This window comes from Bactrocera dorsalis, chromosome 4 (genome assembly GCF_023373825.1).
Source record: "Bactrocera dorsalis isolate Fly_Bdor chromosome 4, ASM2337382v1, whole genome shotgun sequence".
Lineage (NCBI taxonomy): Eukaryota > Metazoa > Arthropoda > Insecta > Diptera > Tephritidae > Bactrocera > Bactrocera dorsalis.
This window is the reverse complement of record NC_064306.1, coordinates 20,579,348-20,604,789: the sequence shown is the minus strand read 5'-3', so window position 1 is coordinate 20,604,789 and position 25,442 is coordinate 20,579,348. Positions and strand designations below refer to the sequence as shown.

The 25,442-nt window shown below is 35.4% G+C and overlaps 1 protein-coding gene across 20 annotated transcripts in view; it reads left to right on the top strand.

The window, feature by feature from the left end:
* The window catches only part of LOC105233047 (small conductance calcium-activated potassium channel protein), a 334,439-nt gene that overhangs the window by 10,507 nt on the left and 298,490 nt on the right, over nt 1-25,442 (top strand). For 15 of the 20 annotated variants that reach the window (XM_049454631.1, XM_049454625.1, XM_049454618.1 and 12 more), the window contains 2 exons: nt 12,877-13,860; nt 16,267-16,368. In XM_049454631.1, coding sequence (XP_049310588.1) covers nt 12,877-13,860; nt 16,267-16,368 — 1,086 coding nt within the window. The remainder of the gene's footprint in view (nt 1-12,876; nt 13,861-16,266; nt 16,369-25,442) is intronic. The other 5 variants (XM_049454629.1, XM_049454630.1, XM_049454627.1 and 2 more) reach the window with 1 other exon arrangement.

Genomic DNA, 25,442 nt, shown 5'->3' with positions numbered 1-25,442 from the left:
TCTTTCGACCAATTCAGCGATTTTATCGCAATTTTCGACGACAGGCCTTCCGGAGCGTGGCGCATCTTCGACCACCTCTACACCAGAACGAAAACGTTGAAACCATCGTTGTGCGGTGGAAATGGAAACTGTCATCGGGTTCATAAACTGCACAAATTTTATTGGCGGCTTGAGATGCGTTTTTTCCTTTATCGTAGTAGTACTGTAAAATATGCCGTATTTTCTCTTTATGTTGCTCCATGTTTGCGACGTTATAACTCACGAACGACTTAAAAGAAACGACGATCAATTAAACACGTGTTAGCGCGTGAAATGGGCTTTCCAAAAAGGTATAGCATGACCTGATGCGACGAATAAAACTAGAACTACGCGCTTTCAGCGCCAACTGGCGAAAATACCGCAAGACTTTTTCGACAACCCAATATATAACCCTATATTTATCTCGATTAGTTTTAAGTGATAGGTACAACCGTGAGGTGAACAAATCTATACAAGTAATACTCTGTAGCAATTCGTTGCAAAAGTATGAAAACATTGATGTCGCCTTACTAAGCGAAGAATACTCCCAGCGTTCGGAAAGCACTTGGACCACAGACATATCCGACAAGGCTGCAATGCTAAGTTTCGAACCGAAGTCGTAGAGCCAGCACTGTTAGTTAGTGAAGAAGAAATTTCTATTAGATATATTGATGACTGAGGGAATTATTGATCTGTTTTAGTCTATTGTTTGTACATGGGCATATTATTATCGGATTCTCTCCGGAGATCCACAATATATGTATGATCGTTAAAACCAATAAGTAATTTCAAACTGGATTTTTAATACTTTAAATACATAGATACATGCACTCGCCAAGAGAAGTCTGAGAACACGCTTATGTCTTAAATTCCTTTGTTAAAAAATAATATTTATATACTAAATGGCAGAGCATAATCACACCATAGTTTTATGTGTTTTATTTAGTAAGTTTTGTTTTCGTAAAAGTAACAATTTTCAAAGATTTTAAGGTGTTGGCAAAACTTCATATTACAAATCTTTCGAGAGAGTTCCACATTAATTATTCGCCGAAATCTTGAATGAATTGTGGTAAAATTTATTATTTTATTAAATTATATTATAAGTCATTTAGTTTAATGAATATATAGTACTTACCGTCAGTGAAAATTATATTAAATTCAATCTCAAAAGAGGTACATATATTTGACACAACCTTAAACGAAGGGGATTTGATGGAATTGATGACATTGACCATATATGTATGTACATATGTATGTACATTTAAGGAATAAGGCCAACCGAAAGTTTGAAAAATTTTTAATGGGTATATGGGAGATAGGTGTATTATTCACTCGATTTTATCTATTACTAGGGGATCCGGCGGCGCGTTGCTGTGTTATTATACTATTATTCATATAATAAACTAATCAATACGGTGACAATTTTATTTTCGAATAAAAGCGAAAACATTTTTGTCGGTTTAAGAATCCAAGATATTGTACTTTAAGCTTAAGTTTGAATATGTTCATACAAATAAATTTCATTGGAAAAAATAACGAATTTAAGACTGCTTTCTCAATGTCTAGTTACCAGCGTTTCTGTTGTCCGCTTAACAGATTGTACTCAATAAACATCAACAATGTGCATAGTTAATGGGGATGTCCGCTTATCGGCTAAATCGGTTCAGTAGTTTAGGGGTCCATCGCGGACAAACACTGGGACACGTGCTTTTTATATATAAAGATTAACCGAAACAGATGCAGTCTGAGTTTCATTATGGTACCCAGTGGCGGATCCATACAAATTTTTTGGGGCGTGTTTTACGAAAAGTTTTATTAATCAACGTATTTTTAATTCTGATTAATCACTTGAGTAATGTAGATTTCCAATCATTTGGGGTATATTCGGGTAAAAATGTTTTAAGTTTGAGCTTGAGCACATGTTTTAAGATTTCAATGCGCATATATTATACATAGAACCCGAACACTGTGGAACATTTCAATGATTCACAAACAAATCACATCTAGCTGATGGCTACTGATTCAAACTGATTCGTTCTTTGTCACTGATTTGTAAACAAACGGTTCGATTCGTGTACATAAATTAAACTGACAGACTCAGCCAGAGGAACGGATCAGCACTCAAAAGTGAACGAAAATGTATTACTCATTGCAGTTCTCTGGTATGCATACAATAACTTAAAATATTCTTCTCGACCAAAAAATGGAATTAAACATTTTCGCGCGAATATTTTTTATAACTTTCGACGCATAGATTGAGACAACTATAGGCATTAGTGTGACTAGCATTCAATATAGCATGAAAATTTGACTGTAAAAGAAATTTGTTCACATTGGATCCCACACAAATTGTCAATTGCTCAAAAAAAAAGGCTCGTGTCTATTGACATCGTGACAGATAATGCATCGTGGATTCATGCGGTTGATCTCTTCAAAAGACATATGTATATTGGAGATACCTCAATTAGAGTGGCAAAAGTGTTTTGACAATTAGTTTAAACGCGTGCAAAAGTGTATAGATTTTAATAGAGAATATTTTGTAAGAAATAAAGCGATTTTCCATGATTAAAATTTTATTTGTTCTGGAATGCCGAAATATAAATTTCAACTTACCATTAAAAGTTTTCATATGGATGTTTGAAAAACCTGATATTAGTTATATGAGAGCTATGGGAAATTTTTACCTGATTTTATCCAATTTAGACACATACATATGTGATTCGTTTTGAGAAAAATGCGTCCACTAAATTTATTTATAATATTTTATTAGTATATGGTGGCTACGGGAAATATTGACCCGATCCAACCAAAAGTCAGTCAGTCGGGGTCCACATTTCCGGTAACTGGGGACTTAAATAGATATAGTTGGATTTTGACAATTTTTAGTCTTAAGGTGGCACACTTCAAAGGCAATATTCGTACAAAGTTTATATATGTATGTACATATATATGGTTGGTTCTTGATTTGTATACTAGAAAATGAATTAGTCAGATAGAATTTAAAATTATTTTAAATTGGAAGTAGGCGTGATTCTAATCCGATTTCGCCCATTTTCCCACTGTAATATTAGAATGTGAAAATAATACTGGGTACCTAATTGGATTGAAATTGGTGCAGTAGGTTCGGAGATACATACATATGTTATTTCATATATAGGTAGTCGATGTTACACCCATTGTCCAATTTTGACACTGGCTCTTACAAAGTCCTTTGTATCATCTTGGTTTTGAAATGTAATTATTGATTTATGGCGCTTTTAGCAGTTTTTAACAAAGCCGTTATATGAGGAGTGGCCGCTTTTAGCATTGGATTTCATCAATTTATTCTGTCGCAAGAGCTATCGAGCTGATTAGTCTTGTGAAAATTTGAAAGATGTAGCTTGAATGATTTGGGATATATAAAGTAGTGCGTTTCATGCCCACTTTTTAAAAATATTCAAGCCGCAGGTGTCCCTAACTATTGCGATACGTTATACCAAATAACAGTTTTTCATCTTATTTTTGTTTGGTTATGAGAGTTTATAGGTTTTTTATTAATGACTTTTTGTGTGCGTGGCAGCGGTCCAATTACTCCCATTTACGAACTCGTCCCAAGGAACACGTGTACCAAGTTTCATCACGATATCTCAATTTTAACTTGCACAGACAGACGGACGGACAGACAGTACCTCAGATTTCAACTATTCTTATCATCCTCATTAGTTATATAGATACATATGTATAACCATATACATATCTAAATTGATTATTTTTTGTGATTTAAACGACCATTGCCACCGCCAAAAACTCCATTAAAAGAAAATTTATCAAGTGCTATAACTAAGCTGATAATTAAAATACAAAATTGTTATTGGATACTGCAATTCGCTGTGAAAAGGAACACAAAAGAAAATAGATTTTTCTGTCCCCATGACCCTTTGCAAACCTTATATGTATATTTAAGCTTTGTATGCTTAAATCTTTAAAACTACACAACGGATTTTGATGCGGTTTTTAAAAGATAGAGTGATTAAAGAGGAAGGTTTATACAATATGTATAATAATATCCATTAAATAGTGAAGAAATACTGTTATTTCAAAGAGAATTTGAACATATTTGTCGAATCTGGAAGTATCGCAGGAACACTGTACCACCGAGATCCGTATGTTAGTGTTCAAGAAACAACCGAGGCGGTTGCATCGTCAATTGAAGCTATTTGTAGTTAGCATAACAGATAATTCATGATGACTTAAACCGGCTTCCGTACAAAGTTCAAATAACAAGCCGGTTAAACACTTTTAGATTTGCCTATTCGCCTGGAATTTTGTCAAAAAATTAGTGATATGGCTGAAGAAGATTTTAACTTGATAAATTTCCTGTTTACGTCTGATGAGGCCCATTTGGATCTAAACGTAGCAAAATAATCCTCGAGACGGAACTTCACCCAGAACGAGTCTGGGTGTGGTGCTCAGTTTCATCAATGTGTATTGTCGACCCACATTTTGAAGAAAGCGGTATAACAGGAAATGTTGAATGAGATGTTTTAGTCAGAACTGCGCCGAAGACTACTCTTTCAATAGCGTTTGGTTCCAGCAAGATGGAGCAATTGCACACATAGCCAGACCGGTTATTGCGGAGCTCAAAGGAAAATTTGAAAACAACTTAATATCAAGAGGCTCCACTTTCCGCTGGCCTCCTGACCTCACTGCACAAGACCTTTTTGACGGGGTTATGTTAAGCGAGAGGTGTACAAAGCAAAGCAGTCCATTAAATCCTTCAGTGCACAATGAAAAATTTTCTAATTAAATGGAGAAAAATAATTAATTATTAAATATATAAAAAATTATATTCTAGAATTTAACCAAACTCTGTGATTATAAATTTATTTTCCCCACAGTTCCCAATACCATAATAAATATGTTTATTTATTTATTGCACATTAATACTCTCGCAACATGTATTATTATTTTGTATACTTCTGTATACAAAATAGGTGTTGTTTACCTAAGGGTTGTATGTATCACCTAAAACTAATCGCGAAAGATATAGGCTTATATATACATAAGTATATAAATGATCAGTTGGCGATGAGTTGAAGTTGAGTTGGGACGAGTTGAAACCTGTCTGTCTGTTCATCTGAGCAAGATGTAATTTTTGTGTGTAATTGGGCCGCTGCCACAATCGTCTGTTTGGTGATTGGAAATACCCACTGCAACCAGATCCTTCTCCACCTGATCTCTCTAACGGAATAGAGTTCTCCCTCTTCCTATATTTCCCCCGGCGGGTACTGCGTCGAATGCTTTCTGGGTGCTGGGGTGTTTGTCTTTGAATCTGCTGAACTATGTCAATGTCGTCTTATAATTCGGACAGCTCATCGTACGTTCCATCGTATCTTTCTCCCAAACTTTACATAGAATCTTTCTCCCAAACTCATAAAGTGTCAGGACGGGAATGATGAGTGACTCGTAGAGTTTGGTCTTTGTTCAATCCGAAGTAGCACCTGCTGGAAAAAGTTATTCTGTTATTATCTACGACTTCGAAGTTATGACTGCCAATAGTTGATGACAAGAGATATTTCGTCTTGCCCTCGTTCATTACCAGACCCATTTGCTTCGCTGGAGAAAACAGAAATAACGGCGCGGTTGTTGAGGCCAATGAAATCGATATCATTGGCGTACGATAGCTGCTGTATACATTGTACTTCTTGATTCATCTTTGCAGCTCGAATTATTTTCTCCAGGAGTGGATTGAAGAAGTCGCCTTGTCTGAAACCTCGGTTGGTACAGAACGACTAGGAGAGATCCATCCCGATCGATGAAGAGGTGGTGTGTGTCGATCCTCTTTTCACGGGTCTCCTTATCAGTTCTTTACCGCCGTATTTGTATAGCTCGCCCGCAATATATCGGCCCCCATCGCTTTCTTGATCTTCGGACGTGCAATTGCTATCCGCACATCTTCAAGGTCGGGCAATGTAACGTCTGCTAAATCGTTATCGGTTGGGGAATTGGGTTCACTATCTCGTGGCGTTACGCTTTCATTGCCGTTCAGCAGGCTGGAAAAGTGTTCCCTCCATGATTTCAGTGCGGCCTGGGCATCAGTTATCAGATCACCTCTGAGGGTTTTACAAGAATATGCTCCGGTCTTGAAACCATTTGTTAGTCGCCACTGCTTTTCGTAGAATTTTCGAGCGTCACCTTCCAGTTGTTTTCTCTCCACTGCGTCGCGGCACTCCTCATCGTACCAGCTGTTTATTTGCCTTTTCCGAAAACTACTTGTAATGGTTTGGTTTGCAGCTGTACGCAAGAAGCTTGTCAAAAATGGCGATATTTTCTCTAACCAACATAGTCCTAATATAAGGATTTTAAAATAGGCGCTTGACTTTAAATTTTATTTATTGGTCAATTTTACACCATTAGAAAGAATACACTTCCATGAACCTAAAGCCTACCAATTATTAAAAAAAAACTTGGTATTAAATAATAAATATTTTAAATAAAAATACAGTATGCTTGGGACATAAGCAGGTACGTTTTCACCAAATTTCGTGAAGGATTTTTTTTTCTACAAGATAAAAATATGAAACACAAAAATTTGGTTCTGTGAATGTTTACAATTCAATTAATGTTGGTCAATATATTATGTGAAAGCGCTGAATATGAATTAATTCGGCCCAGGTCGTGATCGAAACCAAATTTTATAATGTATTGATTCCCGTTTCAATCTTTGATTTTTTCTCATTTTTCCGATATACAATATTAAATTATATTTATAGTATTACATATACACACACGCATATATACATATGGATACTTCCTAATGCGAATTATCATCATGCTAAATGACGTATTTAGCCCATTAACGCCGTTTTCTTATTCACTTTCAGATATAATATATGTATAAGCGTATGTACATACGCCAATTCACTTTTCCTCAATTTTAATTAACGTAAAACTTTCAGCCCCATTGCTTTTGAGTAGACTATGTTGCCAAGTACTCTTAAGAGCTGGTGCATAGACGGCAAATGTGAGCAGGCTTATGTGGATTCGGAGAGCATCGTCAGAGGAAAGTTGTGCGTATATACATACATAGTATGTGTGTATACTAAGCATGGAAGTGTGTATGCATATAAAGCAATTAAAATTAAATTATTTGTGTATAAGCAAACGTTTCTTTCATCGCTATGACCGCCATTAAAATATATTCCTGTGTGCGAAACAATATACCTACATATACATACAAGTATATATGTATGTATTGCATGCACATGTGTACAGTACGTCTTCGGTAAAAGCAATACAATTTTTCAAAAAGTAGGTGTTTACGAACACAAACTGTAATCGACAAACTAGATTTTTAACTAAGAAAATCAAGTCAACGATTTCAATTTGCGCTTCGGGTATCTAAGAATCTATATATATGTAAATAAAAATGAATCGCCAAAATGTATGTACGCTCATAACTTTCATACGACTGAACCAAATTTTATAATTCTTTTTTTAAAATGTTCGCTGAGGTTCAGAGATGGTTTCTGCGGAGAAAAAATTCGAATAATTGCTGGAAAACCCTTAAAAACAGCCCTTTTCTTTTTCTCATACAAACGAATGAATGTAACGCTAAGAGAACGGCTGAACCAATATTGGGGAAGGTTTAGAAATAAAAAAACCTGTATGCTTTTCGTGAGGAAAAGTTGGATAATTGGATTATTCCAAAAAGTTAATTTTTTCCATACAAATTTTTTTTCAATCTTTTTGTTTTGTTTTTCAATTATTTGAATCGTTCAAATTTGTCGTTTGCTTCAAAAATTTTTGAAAATTATTCAGTGAAAATGTTATGTGTGTTGCACATAAAGTGATCAATTACAAATTGAAATTTGTTACGATGCCAAGAAGAGGTCGCGCTAATATCGGTCGGCGTTCTTTTTGGCATCAACATATATTAGCAGCCCAAGGCACATGACCGAGTACTCCCAGGATGCGATGACATACGTGCGGTATTATGGATCGCGGTCAATCAGCAAGCGATCGTCACGATGTCACAGCAAGACTTTTCAAGCAACAGCTTCGATGGACTTTATCTTGAAGCAACGTACATATACATATATGGTGCTGTTAGATGCTAGATGTACCTACTCTGTTGAGTGGCAAAAGAAAGGTTTGCGCACGCACACATTCTTCTTTGGATTGTGGATGGTGGTTACACCAGATCAAATTGATGAAATTACGAGTATTTAATTATGCGGAAATTCCTGATGCAAAGAAAGAAGATCCAGTATTATACAAGTGATGAAAACCAATAAGGTTCATGGAACTTGCGGACACCACAATCCCACTTCGATTTGTGTGTAAATGCACGAAACAGTATCCACGTGCTTTTCTTTTGGAAATGATGGATATCCACTGTATCGGCGTCGCTCTCCAGATGACAATGGCGTGAGTTAGAGGCGTGAATATCGAAGTTGACAACACATGGATCACCATCATTGTCTAATTCACATTCAAAACTCATATCAATGTTGAGTATTGCAGTTTGGTGTAATCGATAAAATATGTTTGTATGTACATCACCAAAGGAAGCAACATGGCGGTTATTAGTCTTGAACGATACGGTCGATACGTGAACTGCACTAAAGCGCTTTGTATTTACTTTTGCAATTCATGAACGTTTTCTGACTGCTGTGCATCTATCAGTTAATTTGGAGAATGGCCAAATAGTGTATTTCAACCCAGAGAATACAATACAGCTGGTGGAAACACCGCCAGCAACAAAATTAACATTGACGAGTTTTTGCTCAACTTTCGTCAGTGATCCGTTTGCGAGAACATTGCTCTATTCGGAAATATCTTGATATTGTACATGGAAAGCATCGTCGAGGAAATACTTACGCAGAAAGCAAGGCCAACCAGTAGATGAACATCCAGGTGTGTTATCAACTAAAATATTAGGACGAACTTACACAATCCACCCGAAAAATGACGATTGTTTTTACCTTCGGTTACTATTGATTAATGTACGTGGTTCCACTTCATTTAAGTCATTGCGTACTGTGAATGATATGGTGTATGCAACTTTTTGAAAAGCAAGCCGGCAATTACAATTGCTGGAAAATGATAATCACTGGAATGCAAATGAAGTTCGCACACTTTTCGCGATAATCATTTCGACATATCAGCTTCAAATCCGCGTCTATTATGGGATACGAACAAAAATGACATTGCCGAAGACATTTTACATCGTCTTCACTAAAAATTGGAAAGGGATCAATTTCGGTTGATACTTCCGATGGTTTGATATCAATTCCATCTGCCGTTTATCGATTCACGAAAGATGAACTTATCACGAATGTGTATCCGAATATTGGCCAAATTATCGTAACTGCGATTCCTTAAGTGTACGCGCAATGTTAGCTGCCAAAAATACCGATGTTGTTGACTTAAACTGGAAAATTCAAAAGACGACGCCGTGAATTATCCAGTGGAATTTCTAAATTCTTTGGAGAGGATGGGTATGCCACCGCATTATTTGCGTCTCAAACTTGGATCTGTCGTTATTATGTTTCGCAATCTTCATGCGCCGAAACTGTGTAATGGAACCCGACTGATTGTGATGCACCTATCGAATACAAGGGGCCGAATGCTTGATTCTCCGAGTTCCTTTGAGTTCTATTGATTTGCCATTTTAGCTCAAACGGATTCAGTTTCCAGTAAAAATTGCATTTGAGATGACAATCATCATTACACAAGGATAGTCGCTAGAAATGTATGGCATAAATTTTGAACTGCTATGTTGTTTTCACGGCCAAAAATACGTGGCGTGCTCACGAGTTGGAAATCTATCTTCTCTGTACATTTACGCACCGGAACAGAAACCAAAAAATGTTGTTTGTCAAGCTGCGTTACATTGAAAAAAAAAGAAATGATAAATTTAACTTTCTCTTCATTTCAAAACACATATGTAATTTCACGCAGGACAACGGTTGCGGGGTCAGCCAGTTTTTAATAGAAGTATTTTAAGTTTATTAAGATAATTATGTTAAATACTGTAGCTATATAATATTATACTTATTTTTGAAATTCTTGAGTGACCAAAGCACAAATTAAAATCATTTACCTGATTTGAACAGACGACAACCTCAATAAACATACTTATCTACCCAAATTTTTGCCATTTGCTTTTACAGAGTTCATGTTGTTTATACATATATATATGTATGTACTTTTTAAGCACAAGTGCGCATGCGAAATGAAGAAACTCTTCCAGTACTTAATCGGATGAAAAACTTTGCGTTAAATTTAATTGTTAACAACGTCATTATTCGAAAAATAGACAATAAAATCAACGACCTTTGCTAATAAAACTACTACATGAAGGGTCTACCTTATATTATAGGTCTAGAGATAAGATTTCATATTAGAAAATTTTTCATACAGTTTTTTTATTGTTTGACTCAGTAATATCTGTACACGCGTCGAAAATGGACACCAGCAAAGAGAAAATTTGTCACATTTAACAGTTTTTCTTTGATAAGAGCGAAAATGAAAGCCAGGGTATTGAAAATGTGAATGGTGTTTATGGACCTGATACTGTAGAAGCCAATCGCGCGCAATTTTATTTTGATTTCCTAAGAGATGTAACACTAATAAACGCAAAAAGTCTTAAGGACGGAATTTCCTGCTGCAAATCACTACTAAATCACAACAAAATCTATTAATTTCTGGGCCAAGTAGTAACTCCGGTTGAAAAGCAACATTTTTAAGCAATTACTACCTAACAGCGTTTGACGGCCAAGAAGGTTTTTCCATGTGCTTGGTGGCATTGTCAGTATATCCTCTGTTATGAGCTGCTTCTCTATGGTCAAACTCCAAATTCGTATCTCTTAACTTACTGTATGCTACACTAGCTGTATGCCATGTCCGTTGCTACAACAACGAGTAAAATAAATTTGAAGAAATGTCATTGCACAAATGTTTAATTAAACTTGAGTAATTTTTTTGAGTTGATCATACCAATTCAGAAACTTTCTTTGGCTTATGCATAATAATTTTACAAAAGGCCATCATATGATCAAATACATACCTTACGATTTTATGAAGGATATATAAACAAACATTCATTTTTAAATTCCGTATTTTCCGGAGTCTAATTGTAGAGTAAAGCCGGGTTCTTGCTAGTTCATTTGCCTCACGGTTACCAGGGATAACACTATGTCCTGGGATATCACTATGACGAAACCCAAAATACTATTGTGATTTTAAAGCGGCTTAGCTAGTATCTGTATATTTAAATATATTCTTTGCTGTGAGCATACTATTTGACAGAACATGAAGGCTTTCTTCTGCTGAAAAGACACTAGTTTTCACTCGATTATCTAGTTTGTACCCAAACGTATGGATACTTATCTCTGCGCCCTTGTCCACCTCACCCCTTTCTCACTTTTCTATGAAAGGGAAAACAATATTTGGGACCGAATTTATATTTAATTATAAAGAAATTCGAAAATCCGTGTTATTGGATATAAATGGGCCCTAAAACTGTTGTGTAGAGCCAGGCGGTAATACCCATACCCACATCTTTTTCTGTGGATTTTTCTTTAGAATACTCATGTCGCGAAACTGTAATTTTTTCTGGGTTTAAGTTGCTATTATTTGTATTTCTTTTAGTCTTTTACTCTATGACTCCATAAATCAGTAACTACATTTTTCCTTGATTAGAATCAAAATATTCAAGATATAAAGAAAATGTTTAGCGTAATGCCTAAATGTAATTATAATACGAGGAACGAAATTCATTATATGCCTCAAGGGAATAGAGAAAGTAGACACCGATATTATTTGATATTAAATTCATTCTTTCAAAATTTTATATATTCCGCCAATTATGTATATTATCTTCAAAAGCAATGGTTGCAAATTATAATGATAGTAGTGCGATAACAAAGACGGGATTTTTTTTTATTTGTTTTATATATGTTTAAAGTTGTTAAATTTAATTTTTCAGTGAGAAATGTGCTCGTTTGTTGGTGCTACAGCTGTTGTACCGATACACTTTTTTTCTAACGCGCTTTGCAGAGAGCATGACAGAAGATGATGGTTCATCTGCAATCAATGCAATATCATCATTTGAACGAAGGATTTGACGAACTAAACATTTTTACGCAAGTGGTGATGATTTTACTGAAAATATCGATTTTTGTGGGTCTAAAAGTTCAGTTTTTTCGTTCCCAAAAAAAACTCTTGTTTAAATAAAAAATTAGATCGATAGGTAACATGGTTCTTAAGAAACCTTGATCACCGACACGGTACTTTTTTAAAAAACATAATTTTGAGATAATCGTGTTTAAAGTTTTGGCACGTACTCGGGGCATACGGAAGAAGCGCGCTGTTGACAGCTGTAACTTTGGTTCTGGTGTTTAGATCTCAATGAAATGAAATGGAAGAAATAATCTTAAAAGAATATACTCTAAGAAAATGCAAATAAAAAAATATCGATAAAAAGTTTGTAATTTTGCTAGTTCATGTTTTTGAATATTTTGGATTTGTGTTTCTATTTTGATATTTTGATACTTTTAGTAACTATGTAAGTTATTAATAACTATTTATGTATACTTGGTAATACATGTTAGATTGATCTAAATTTAAGTTTAGTGCTACCTTTAAAGCAATTAAATCATTCAAAGTAATAAATGAGAATTATTTTTTAATATACATCGATCATAAGGCACAGCTATATGTATGGTGTACATATTACTTGTACTAAAGAAGGTCTAAATCTCAAATAGAAGGTCGGAACGAGAAATATATTTATTTTGTCAACACTTGTGGAAAAATCTTAAACTCCTTTTTTGAAATTCCACTATATTTTATGCTTTTGTTAATTTACAGATGTCCATTCAAAAGCTAGCCGAAAGCACAAATTCAGGTTATGTCAGCTCTGAAGAAACTGATTCACTGCTTGTATCCAATACGCCAAAATGTAAGTCCTCCGTATTACGACATATAAAAATGAGCTCAGTAAATGGACCAACATCGACGAGCATGACTTCTTCCTCGACCGGCAAACCAACGTTAATACGCCAAGATCGGACTTCCACTTATCTTACGAGTCCTCAGTTATCCCAACAAACTCGTCTTGGATCAGAGGAAAGCGTACGCGGTGTTGGGGGAGATGATGATATCGAACAGGGACTACGACTGGGAGTAGTACCTGATATTGAAGTACATGAAGATAATCCAAATAAACAACAAGCGATCCACAAAAAATTGGAATCGAATCATTTAAAACAGCAACCAGTACAACAATCGAACTCGCGATCGCAACTTCAACAACAAATTTCTCAACCAACCATATCAATAACGAATTTGAATACGTATCAGACACAAGAGTATGTTAATCCTCAAAGTAATCCAAATTTGGGAACATCATCATATCAGAACCTCTCTTGTGGTATTCCCACAAGCGCTCAAAATCGTTGTCGCGCTTGCCGTAACTGTAGTCGACGAGCATCAACTACACCTCTCTCCACTACAGCTAGTGCCGGCATGGACCGCTCAACATCGAAAGACAGCGTCAAAAGTGCCTTTCAACAGGGTAACCTGTCGATTTCTAGTTCGGCGATGCAACAACACGCACCACCGTCTCTTTTAGTTACTTCGTCGCCTACGAATGGATCTCGCATAATCCGTCAAAGCTCTCAGCCAGAGTCCAGTACCACAGCCATTTGTTGTGGCGCACATAGCTCTTGCGGACACTCCCACACAGTTCCGAACGTGTCACTGAAGATTTTGCGAGATAGTGCGACCGATGGAATTGCAGGCATAGCTGCCGATTCCTTACGCATTAACGGTGGCATGCGACCATTCAAACAGGTAATCAAACGAGCTGTATTTATGTATGTAAGGATCTAAACTATATCCATTTGCACGCTAGGGTTCATACTTTCAAAGGAATATGCATAAGAATAAAACTCATTTACCATACATGTTCATATTTACAATTTTATATTTTGTATATACGAGTATTTATGTACATAAAAATCATATATGGTATTTTTAAATGTTTCGTAAAATGTATTATGTAAGCATGTCATATTTCGCATTAAACACTACTCATGCATTAAAAAGGTTAAACGAAGTAAGGGAATAATATATTCTATCAGTAACAATTCTAACAGTGCCTTTTAAATAAGAAGTGCCATATATTTACATAATTCGAATGTATTTTTGTTCTGCTTAATAAATAAGTATAAGTATATTATTTTTAATGTCAAATAAATTTACAATTAAGGAAATCGAAATTATCACATAGTACATACAACACTATACTTTTGTAAGTTAGTTTGCTTTCAAATTCATTTTTCTCTCCTGGCATATTTTCGCCCTGAAATTAACTCTCTCCATTTCGTTGATTTTCTTCAACTATGCATTTCTGTACTTCTAGATAAGCCTGAAGCCAACGCCGATATTGTATTCAATATTTTTTTTTAAAGTCCATCATTTGTCGTTACAATCTATATTAGGGTGTGTACTTTGAGAAATTGTTTGATAGACACCTCTAAAAAAGTTTACAACAGCGCGCCAGTCGTTCTTCCCTTTCGCTATTTGTCGCCAATTAGAGATTCCAAGTGTAGCCAGGTCTTTTTCCACCTAATTTTTCCAACGGAGTTAAGGATTTCCTCTTCATCTGCTTTCCACGGCGGGTACTGCGTCGAATACTCTCAGAGCTGAAGTGTTTTCATCCGTTTTTGACCTAGTCAGCGTAGTCGCTGTCCCTTAACTCGCTGAACTATGTCAATGTCGTCAATATATCTCGTACAGCTCATCGTTCCATCTACTCCGGTATTCGCCTTTGCCAATGCGCAAAGGACCATGAATCTTCCGCAGAACCTTTCTCTCGAAAACTCGAAACGCCTACTAATCAGCTATTGTCATCGCCCGTGCCTCTGCACTATATGCATACGGGGATGAAGAGTGACAATAAGAGTTTGGTCTTTGTTCATCGAGAGAGCACTTCTCAGTTGACAAGAGTTATTTTGTGTTGGATTTTGAAGCTAACTTTGTTTTTGGTGTTAATGCTGTTTCTAAGATAGACGAAATTACTTAACTTCGAGGTAATAACTGTCAAAAGTAACGTGAGCGCCAAGTCGCGAGCGCGACGACTGTTTATTTAATAGCAGGAGATATTTTGTCTTTCCCTCGCCATTTGCATCGCTTCCTTGTCCAACCTGGAGAAAGTCTGAAATCTTATTTGGAACGGCTCGGAGAGTTCTTTCTCGATCTTGACAGAGCTTTAGGTATTGCTCAGCGTCAGTTTGTGGGGATCTTGCTTCCAACTATTTCAAAAATATTTTATTTCATAGATTTCATAAGAAATTGAATGCTCTAGAAAATGGTCTCCTCGGATTTTATCGTAAACTTAGCCGTTTGAAAGATATTAACGGTTGATGTTTGACTAATTTAAGACAGATTTGTTTTTTCTTTTGAATTTTATACTTCAATGAAAAAAAGCATCATTTTAAACGGTCATGTGTTAGGTTAAGCGTTTACGAGAAACTCATCGTCAAAAATCAACGCAAAAACAAAAAATTAATTTCCTACAAAACTAGAAGTTTTCGAATTTTTAATATGTTTTTTCGTTGAAATAATAAAACTTTAACCGTTAATTGCTTTTAAACGGTTAGGTTTACGAAGTATCGTTACAGATCCGTTTTGAAGAGCATTCAATTGCCTACAGGATCTACAAAACGAAATATTTTTTCAAGTGGGGGTGGCGAGATACAAATTCTTCTAGTGAAAAAAAATTGAAAACCTTTAGGCGGAGAACCTTCCCGGTATAATTAAGAGCTCATATTTGGAGAGTCTTCCTTAGAGGTGTTTACCAACATAGTTTTTCAGAGAACTAAAGGTAAAAAGACATTCGCCCGTCTATATTACTCTGCAAGTTATGCATATGTATTAAAGCAACCCACAAACTTTGATGCATATATGACAAGCGCTTCGTTTGTTAAATATTTGAAAAGTATGGACAACTTGGTATTTATGAGATAATTTCTGAACAACTAAATAAAACTGATATGAGGAATGCTGAAAATAAAAACATTCATTCATATATTCTTATTAAAGTATACTGAGATTATTATATTTACAGTTTTTTTTTTCTTTTTTATAGATATAACAGTACATATGCATAACCATACCATATACATACATACATATGCGAATTTAATATGAACATAATTAGTAGATACATAAGTTTTACCAAAAATTTTTCTCTAGGGTGTTCTTCTAATGCCCCGAACATTGTCTGAGAGCCGAAAATTACGCCTAAGAAGAGCTTTTACGGAAGCAACTAATGAGACACTCCAATGCTCTAAAATGGTATTTAACGAAATTTAAAATTTCAACTAATCGTTTCAAGTACTTTTCAATTAGTTAGAGAAGCCCAATGTATGCCTGCTTTTCCAAAATGCACCGTTAAGCTAGATTAAATACTTTCAAACACAATTATTAAAAAAAAGCAAGTTTAGATGAATATGAGTAGAAAACAGAAATCATGTGTAGTAATGTGACCGTACATACATTTGTATGCACATCAATGTAAACATTTATTGGTATTGGAGATTCCAAAAAATCTCTGTGAAACCACCGTATGTATAATAAATTTTATATAGCTACATTTAAATGCCTTCCTCACTTAAATATATGTTAGTTAAATGTTCACTTTTTATTTGCATTTCCTCTGCATTCACTGCCACACCTTTTCCTGCTTGTATATGTAGATATGTGTGTATGCATTTGTATCCGCATGTTAATATCCAAAGTAAACCAAACAGCTTAAAAGCATCAACGCGATGCATTTCAGGATGCTGGAAAGTGAAAATGTTATTTGAGTGCCATGTACAAATTGGTGCCATAACCTGTTTAGAAGCACCATTCAACCAAAAGTAAGTTAAGCTAACGAAATTAATTACTTACATAAATTATAGTAAACACTGTTTGAATCAGGCAACGAGTATACATATTGTATATAGTATGTACGTATATACAGGCGAACTGCTTTTTACATTGTAGCAATAGTTTAAATATAATAGTTTAAAGATTTCATCATTCGATATGTCATCAAATATTTTGAAGATTCTCATTCATTCATAATTCATGTGATAGTAGATGGAAACAATAACCAGCATGAAAGCGAAGCAGGAAGAGATGTTTGCAGTAGAATTGTCTTTTGTGTTAAGTCTTATTCTACAACGGTTAGAAAAGGTGACGGATTTAGAAATTTAGGTTTTAAGCCAGGATCCAATTAATGAACGCTCAGAGTAGCATTAAGATTGCTATAACAATTTATATGAAAACAATTATGGTTTTTCACTTATGACTAATTTTTTTACAATCTATCTAAAATATACATCTTTATTTTTTTATTGAAATAATTTTATTTTCTTCCTTAAATTTACTTACATTCAAACCTTCCTTAAATTTACTGTTCAAACTCGACTGCTTAATTCTAGTAAGTATTATATATTACTAAATATGTACTATGCCTGCGTATTTGGTCAGTTGGTTGGTGATTGCAAGTTCCCTGTCGGAAATGCAGGTTCAAGTGTAAGCAGGAAGTGCAATTTAAGAAGTGCTAATTATGAATTTATATTGTTTTTATATTATATTAAAGCGTTTTGCTATAACACCCCCACCGTTAGATTGAGGCTCCGACGAAATATGTAATATGGACAGTTTTTTTAATTGTATAACATATTGTACATATTACTAACATTATAATAGTACAAAAAATTAATACGTTCATGCTTACCACAAATGACGGTGGATTTCTTATTTTGATATTGTTTTTCTTGAATATTGTTTGTATGTTTAATCTGTTCTAAATATAATGATTCCAATTTTAAATTAGAAGAATTATGTGATTTTTCTGTAATTTTTGTTATAACATTAGGTAGAATAAATTGATCGTCAAATTTTAATTTAACATTTCTGAATGTTTTATAACTTGTGTAAGTTTCACAATTTTCGAATTTGATTAAAAAATTTCCGCTAATTTTAATACTTATTTTGTTGCAATTATGTTCAATTTTGGCATTGAAATTTTTAAGTATTAGCATACCAGGAAGAATTTCAACTACGGTTGATTCTTCCAGGGTTTGAACATCGCAGTATGCTTCTACGTAATTTAAAATATTTGAAATACATTTATTAGATTCTTTAATTCAATCTTTATTTAGATTGTCTTTAATATTTACATTAAAAATATTACTTTTTGGAATCTACTAATATTTCGTAAGTGTTTAGTATAAGTAATTTATTCTTTACATTGGGGATTGGTTCAAATGTAATTCTCGATTGTATTTCTTTCGAATAATGTGGAATCTGAAGAATTATTATAATATTATTGTCCTGAAAGGCGACAATTACTTTAATTTTTCTGTAGCTGTCAAAGTCATCTATTAAGTCAAGTTGGAATTATTCCTAGCTTGCTAGAGAATATTATTTGTCCAATGTGGTCGATATGGTCACGTAAAAGTGAGGTGTCATTGTTTATTTGGTAAATTTGTTCTATAAATGTTATTTCGTCCGGTATTGATGCTATTTTGTTTTGCATTTTTAAATTTGTTTAGGTCTATTAAAATTTGCTTTTGGTTTATGTGTTCAATAATGTTTTGTATTTAAGAAGATATGAAATGGTTTACAAAGGTAAGGTTATTAATTTGGTTTGTTAAGGGTTCTTCGTTTTTATATGGGGATTTCAGTGACTTCTTTATTTCAAGTTCGTCTTCATTGTCCATAGTACCCGTGATAAGCTTTAGCCCTTCTCCTAGTACATCTATCAGTCCTCTTTTTTTGTCTAAAATGTGGAATTAAATAATTTTTTCCCTGTTAAAAGCGCAAAATTTTTCTTCTTCTTCTTAATTGGCGTAGACACCGCTTATGCGATTATAGCCGAGTTAACAACCGCGCGCTAGTCGTTTCTTCTTTTCGCTACGTGGCGCCAATTGGACATTCCAAGCGAAGCCAGGTCCTTCCCCACTTGGTATTTCCAACGGAGTGGAGGTTTGTTGTCGTATATCTCGTACAGCTCATCGTTCCATCGAATGCGATGTTCGCTGTGGCCAACGCGCAAAGGACCATAAATTTTTCGCAGAACTTTTCTCTCGAAAACTCGCAACGTCGACTCATCCGTTGTTGACATCGTCCAAGCCTCTGCACCATATAGCAGGACGGGAATTATGAGTGACTTATAGAGTTTGGTTTTTGTTTGTCGAGAGAGGACTTTGCTTCTCAATTGCCTACTCAGTCCGAAGTAACACCTGCGTTGGATTTCTAGGCTGACATTGTTGTTGGCGTTTACGCTAGTTCCAAGATAGACGAAATTATCTACAACTTCAAAGTTATGACTTTCCACAGTGACGTGAGTGCCAAAACGCGAGTGCGACGACTGTTTGTTTAATGACAGGAGATATTTCGTCTTGCCCTCGTTCACTGCCAGACCCATTTGTTTTGCTTCCTTGTCCACTCTGGAGAAAGCAGAACTAACGGCGCGGGTGTTGAGGCCGATGATATCGATATCATACCCCAGCAGTTGTACACTCTTATAGAAGATGGTACCTTCTTTATTTAGTTCTGCAGCTCGAACTATTTTCTCCAGAAGCAGGTTGAAAAAGTCGCACGATAGGAAATCGCCTTGTCTGAAACCTCGTTTGGTATCGAACGGCTCGGAGAGGTCCTTCCCGATTCTGATGGAGCTCTTGGTGTTGCTCAACGTCAGCTTACACATCCGTATTAGTTTTGCGGGGATACCAAATTCAGACACCGCGGCATAAAGGCAGCTCCTTTTCGTGCTGTCGAAAGCAGCTTTAAAATCGACGAAGAGGTGGTGTGTGTCGATTCTCCTTTCACGGGTCTTTTCCAAGATTTAGCGCATGGTGAATATCTGGTCTGTTGTTGATTTGCCAGGTCTAAAGCCACACTGATAAGGTCCAATCAGTTTGTTGACGGTAGGCTTTAATCTTTCACACAATACGCTCGATAGAACCTTATATGCGATGTTGAGGAGACTTATCCCACAGTTGTTGGCGAAATTTGTGGTGTCTCCCTTTTTGTGGATTGGGCAGAGCACACTTAAATTCCAATCGTCGGACATGCTTTCGTCCGACCATATTCTACAAAGAAGCTGATGCATGCTCCTTATCAGTTCTTCGCCGCCGTGTTTGAATAGCTCGGCCGGCAATCCATCGGCCCCTGCCGCTTTGTTGTTCTTCAGGCGGGCAATTGCTATTCGAACTTCTTCATGGTCGGGTAATGGAACGTCTGCTCCGTCGTCATCGATTGGGGAATCGGGTTCGCCTTCTCCTGGTGTTGTACGTTCACTGCCATTCAGCAGGCTGAAGAAGTGTTCCCTCCATAATTTAAGTATGCTCTGGGCATCGATGACTAGATCACCTTTGGGGGTTCTACAAGAGTATGCTCCGGTCTTGAAACCTTCTGTAAGCCGCCGCATTTCTTCGTAGAACTTTCGAGCATTACCTCTGTCGGCCAGCTTATCAAGTTCTTCGTACTCACGCATTTCGGCCTCTTTCTTATTCTGTCTGCAAATGCGTCTCGCTTCCCTCGGTATCTATCCCATCCCGCAAGTGTTGTGGTCGATCGTAACATTGTGAGGTAGGCAGCCTGTTTTCTCTCCGCTGCGACACGCACTCCTCGTCGTACCAGCTGTTCTTTTGCACTTTCCGAAAACCAATGGTTTCGGTTTGCAGCTGTACGTAAGGAGTATGAAATGACGTCAAACAGTTCCCTTATACCGAGCTGTTGACGAGTGCTCTCAGAGAGCAGGAGTGCAAGCCGAGCAGAAAATGGTTAGGCTGTCGGTCGTGATTGCAGCTTCTTGACGTTGAACCTTCCTTGTGTTTGTTGGCGTGCGTTTTTTGCTGCACAGAGGCGGGTGCCTCAAGATAGTGGTCCGAGTCGATGTTAGGACCTCGGAGCGCACGCACATCTAAAACACTGGAGACGTGTCTTCCGTCTATCACAACATGATCGATTTGGTTGGTAGTTTTTCGATCCGGAGACAGCCAGGTAGCTTGATGAATCTTCTTATGCTGGAATCTAGTACTACAGATAACCATATTTCGGGCCCCGGTGAAGTCGATCAGTCGACCGTAGTGCCAAAGATACCTTCTTTGCCCACCCGGCAAGCGGCTTTAAAGTCGCCAAGCACGATTTTGACATCGTGGAAAAGGTGTATATTCGGTTGTTTAACGTTTAGCTTTGATTTTGGGATTGTATTTATATTGATATTTTTTATTTTGTTTCATATGTGTTTTATAACATTTCAATTCAGTGTCCTTTAAATGTTCTTCGTCGATTGTATTAGTATTTATTTTTCTCTATTTTCTATTATTTTTACCGCCTCTAATTTCTTTTATAAAGTTCGTACCTTCTTGAATACCAATGTCTTTTCTATCTTTATTTATTCTAAGTATGTAGCTTTCTTCTTTCTTCAGTATTATATCATGAATCTCTTTGTATTTGCTTTCATGATTTTTTCCATTCATAAAGTCGATTGGTTTAATTTTTGTTGTACTGTGTATAGTCTTAGTATAAAAACCTATTACCCTGAAAATCTTTTCTTCTACTGTTTCATGTTGAGTTCTTTTGTTATGTCTCAAAAGTCTAATATGTTCATTAATTGTATTATGCAGGTGTAGTGTGTTATAATATTTTAATCTCCTGCATTGGTATAGCTTTGAACCCGAGTTCATTATCAACAACGATTTTCTAAATTTTGCCGTAAGTGTTGAGATAAAGCAATACACATGTTCTTCCATTAGTTCTATAGGCTAAAGAAAATTTTGTAAATTTATCAATTATTGTTTTAAAAATCTGTTTTCCCTAGGTGTAGAAAACGTCAATGTGAATAATTTCACGAGGTTTAGATGGTGTTTCGGTCATTTTGTAGGGTATTTCAGAAGGTTTCCTATCATATTTTTCTAAGTTACAATTCTCACAGTTGTTAATAAATTGGGTTATCCTTAATTTTAGTTTGGGATTATAGATTTGTGTCTTTAATTCTTCAAAACGGCTTGTATGCCTCTATGGTTCTTTTCTAAGTGTTCATTCTCAATGATTTCACTTAAATTGTTTTCTTCTATATTCTTTAATAAAGTAAAACATCTTATAATTCTAAAGTCGGTATTATTAAAAAATAATTCCTCATAGGTAGCCTTAAGAATTTCGAAAAATGCGCCGTCGATTAAAATTGTATTTAGTTGTGTAGGGTTAAACTGGTTTTTATGTAGGGTAGTATTTCTATCTAACTGCTTGAGTTGGGTTATTTTTCTTATGTTCTTAAAAATGGACTTGTTTTTTATTCTAATGGATCCTGATGTAACTTTCTCGATAACTATTTGATTTTTGAAAAGATTTAATGGAGACGACGTCTCTCTAATTGTCAAAGGATCGGATTCCAACGCATTTATATTCATTGATTCATGTTCAATACGAGATAACGCGTCTGCGTTGCTATTTTCCGTTCCTTTTTTGTATTTTATTTCATAGTCGAATTCGGATAATTTTAGTCGCCATTTGACAAGTTTTTAATTAGGTTCCTTAATGGAAAAAAAGACATGTTAAGGGTTTGTGATCAGTCTCGATTAAAAATTTGCGTCTGAAGATATATGGTCTAAACTATTTACTTGCCCATACGATTGCTAGAAGTTCCTTTTCTATTGTACTACAAGTATACATAATTATTTTCATGTTTATTAAGAGTACGACTCGCGTAACAAATGGGATGGTTATCCTGAGAGAGTACTGCACATAAAGCGTAGTTACTAGCATCTGTTGTGAGGGTGAATGTTTTTGTAAAGTCAGGATATGCAATAATTTTGTCGTGAATTAGTAATGTTTTTAGTGTATTGAAGCTTTCTTGGTATCGTGGGTCAGAAGTGTTTATTTTTGCATCTCTCTTTAAAAACTTAGTCACGGCTTTGGCGATCAGAGAACAGTCCTTTATATATTTCCTGTAGAAGCCAGTTAGACCAAGAAATTGCTTAATTTGTTTAGGAGTATTGGGTATTGGAAAACTTTTGACACACTCTATTTATTTTGCTTTAATACCATTCGATGTCACAAAGTGTCCAAGAAGTTCAGTTTCTTTTCGCAAGAATTCGGATTTGCCCAATTGTACTTTAAAATTGGCTTCCTTTAGTTGAGGGGATTTAAAAAAAAATATGAAATCGTCTAAATAAACTAGACATATCTTGTATTCTTTGAGGACATTCTTTATTAATTTTTGAAATGGCGCTGTCTTCAGACCAAACGGCTGTCGCAAGAATTCGTATATCGGTATTCTGCTTGAGACGATTGTCTCATGTCTCTAATTGTCACAATCTTCATTTAGTGAATCTGTTAGCCAGGAGTCTCATTTTGGTATTCTGGCAGATACAGTAAAGTAGTATACTGTATAGTAGTATACTGTATCTGCCAGAATATCAAAATGAGACTCCTGACTAACAGTGTCACTAAATGAAGATTGTGACAATTAGAGACTTGAGACAATCGTCTCAAGCAGAATACCGATAGTAGTGTCCTCCCTCGACACTAAAGGCAGTTTTATGAAAGTCATTTCCTTCAATTTTAATTTGATGGAATCCCTTTGCTAAATCTAGGGTGGCGAAATATTGGCATCTGCCCAATTTGTCTAATATTTCATCAATATTTGGAATTAGATATTTGTCGTCTACTTCGTTTAGTTTGCGATAGTCTATTACAAGTCTGTATTTAGCTTTTCCACTGGCATTCGCAACGATCCATATGTTTGCTGAGTATAGGGAATTTCTGTGCCCTATTATTTTACTATCAAGCATTTCATGAATTTGTTTTTTTACCTCTTCTTTATGAATATAAGGATATCCATATGATTTAGTGAAGATTGGGACGTTATCAGTAGTCCTTATTTTATGTTTAATTGCTGATATAAAACTTAATTTAGTATTTTTTTGACAGAAAATATCTGAATATTTGTTTATAATTGGCATAAGTTTATTATTTTCTTCAAGATTAAGATGCTGAGTTTTAGTTTGTTCCTTCAACGGTTTGTATTCTTTTCCTTCAATAATATTGAAATCTGCGTTGTTCTCATGCAGCGCGGATATGCTTTCTGACTTAAAAACTAAATTTGATTTTATATTGTTAAAAAGGTCCTTGTCTAAAATTACGTTTTCCTTTATTTTGCCGGCATCTTGGCTTTTGGCAACAAGAGGTAATTCGCATGTAAAAAACCACATAAAAAAAATATGTAAAAACCACATAAACGCCCAAGTAGACTAAAACGCTGTAATGCACACTTTTTTCACGCACCCGCTCAAAAAAAAAATAATAATTAAAAAAAATCGTAGATTCAGGAGGAAACCATGAAATCAATGCATTTTTCACGAAAGTCAGGGATTTTCACGAAAACCAGGGACTCAGTGCCGAAGGTCAAAATCAGGGAATTCTCTGACAAATCAGGGAATATGGTAACCCTACGGATAGTTTATGCTTGCTTTTAATGGCCTTAATAAATCGTTGCCTATTAACCTGTTATAGAAATTATGAAATTTAGATAGAATTCGATTCGAGTTCAGTACCAAATTCTGCAAAAGCTTTAATTGCCACCTTTTTCATTTAGTATACAGATCGTATGCTGTAATGTGTTTATGTACATGGGGTTTATCTTTTGAATCCATTTAGGATGGCATATGCCAGGATTAAAATTATGTTAGTTGCACCCGTGTATACTATTAGTTATATGTGTCCTAATTTTGTTTTTACTTTTATATAGTATCGGTATTCATGGAAGTATTATTAGAATGGTTATAAGCTCCTTGCGTTGCGAAATTTGGTTGTAGGTTTTGTTGATTGAAATTCGAATCATTAGTTCCAGTATTTGGAAAATTAACATTTATATCCATTGGCGCAGGTAATGGAAAACGGTTGTTATTTCCGTTTTGGATTGCAAAATTTTGTTTACTTCTGTTTAGATTTATATTTGTTTTGTTTGGGTGAGTTTTGTTCATTTCTGATTTGTGTGAAAAATTGTTGGTTGTCTAGTCGAAGGTAAGCAAATAGGATGTTCATTCTCCCAAAGTGTTTGTATTCCTAAATGCTAGAATAGTCTTCATGGGTTCGGAGATTTTAGATTTAAAAATATTTTGAGCTATGCGGTTATTTGCAGTTGCTACGTCTTGTTCGAGGACAAATAAAGTTTTATTGTTGAGGCGTCTAAGTTTTCTTTTTATCGCATCAAAAAAGTCGAGACTTGTAGTTTTAATTGTAACTGCTCTTAGTGAATCGAAAAGTTCATCGCAACTTAGTCGACCTGACCAAACCGATTTCGACAAAATTGGGTATGTAACATTTCTAACATATTTAAATATAACAGTGCGAAAATGGGCGAAATC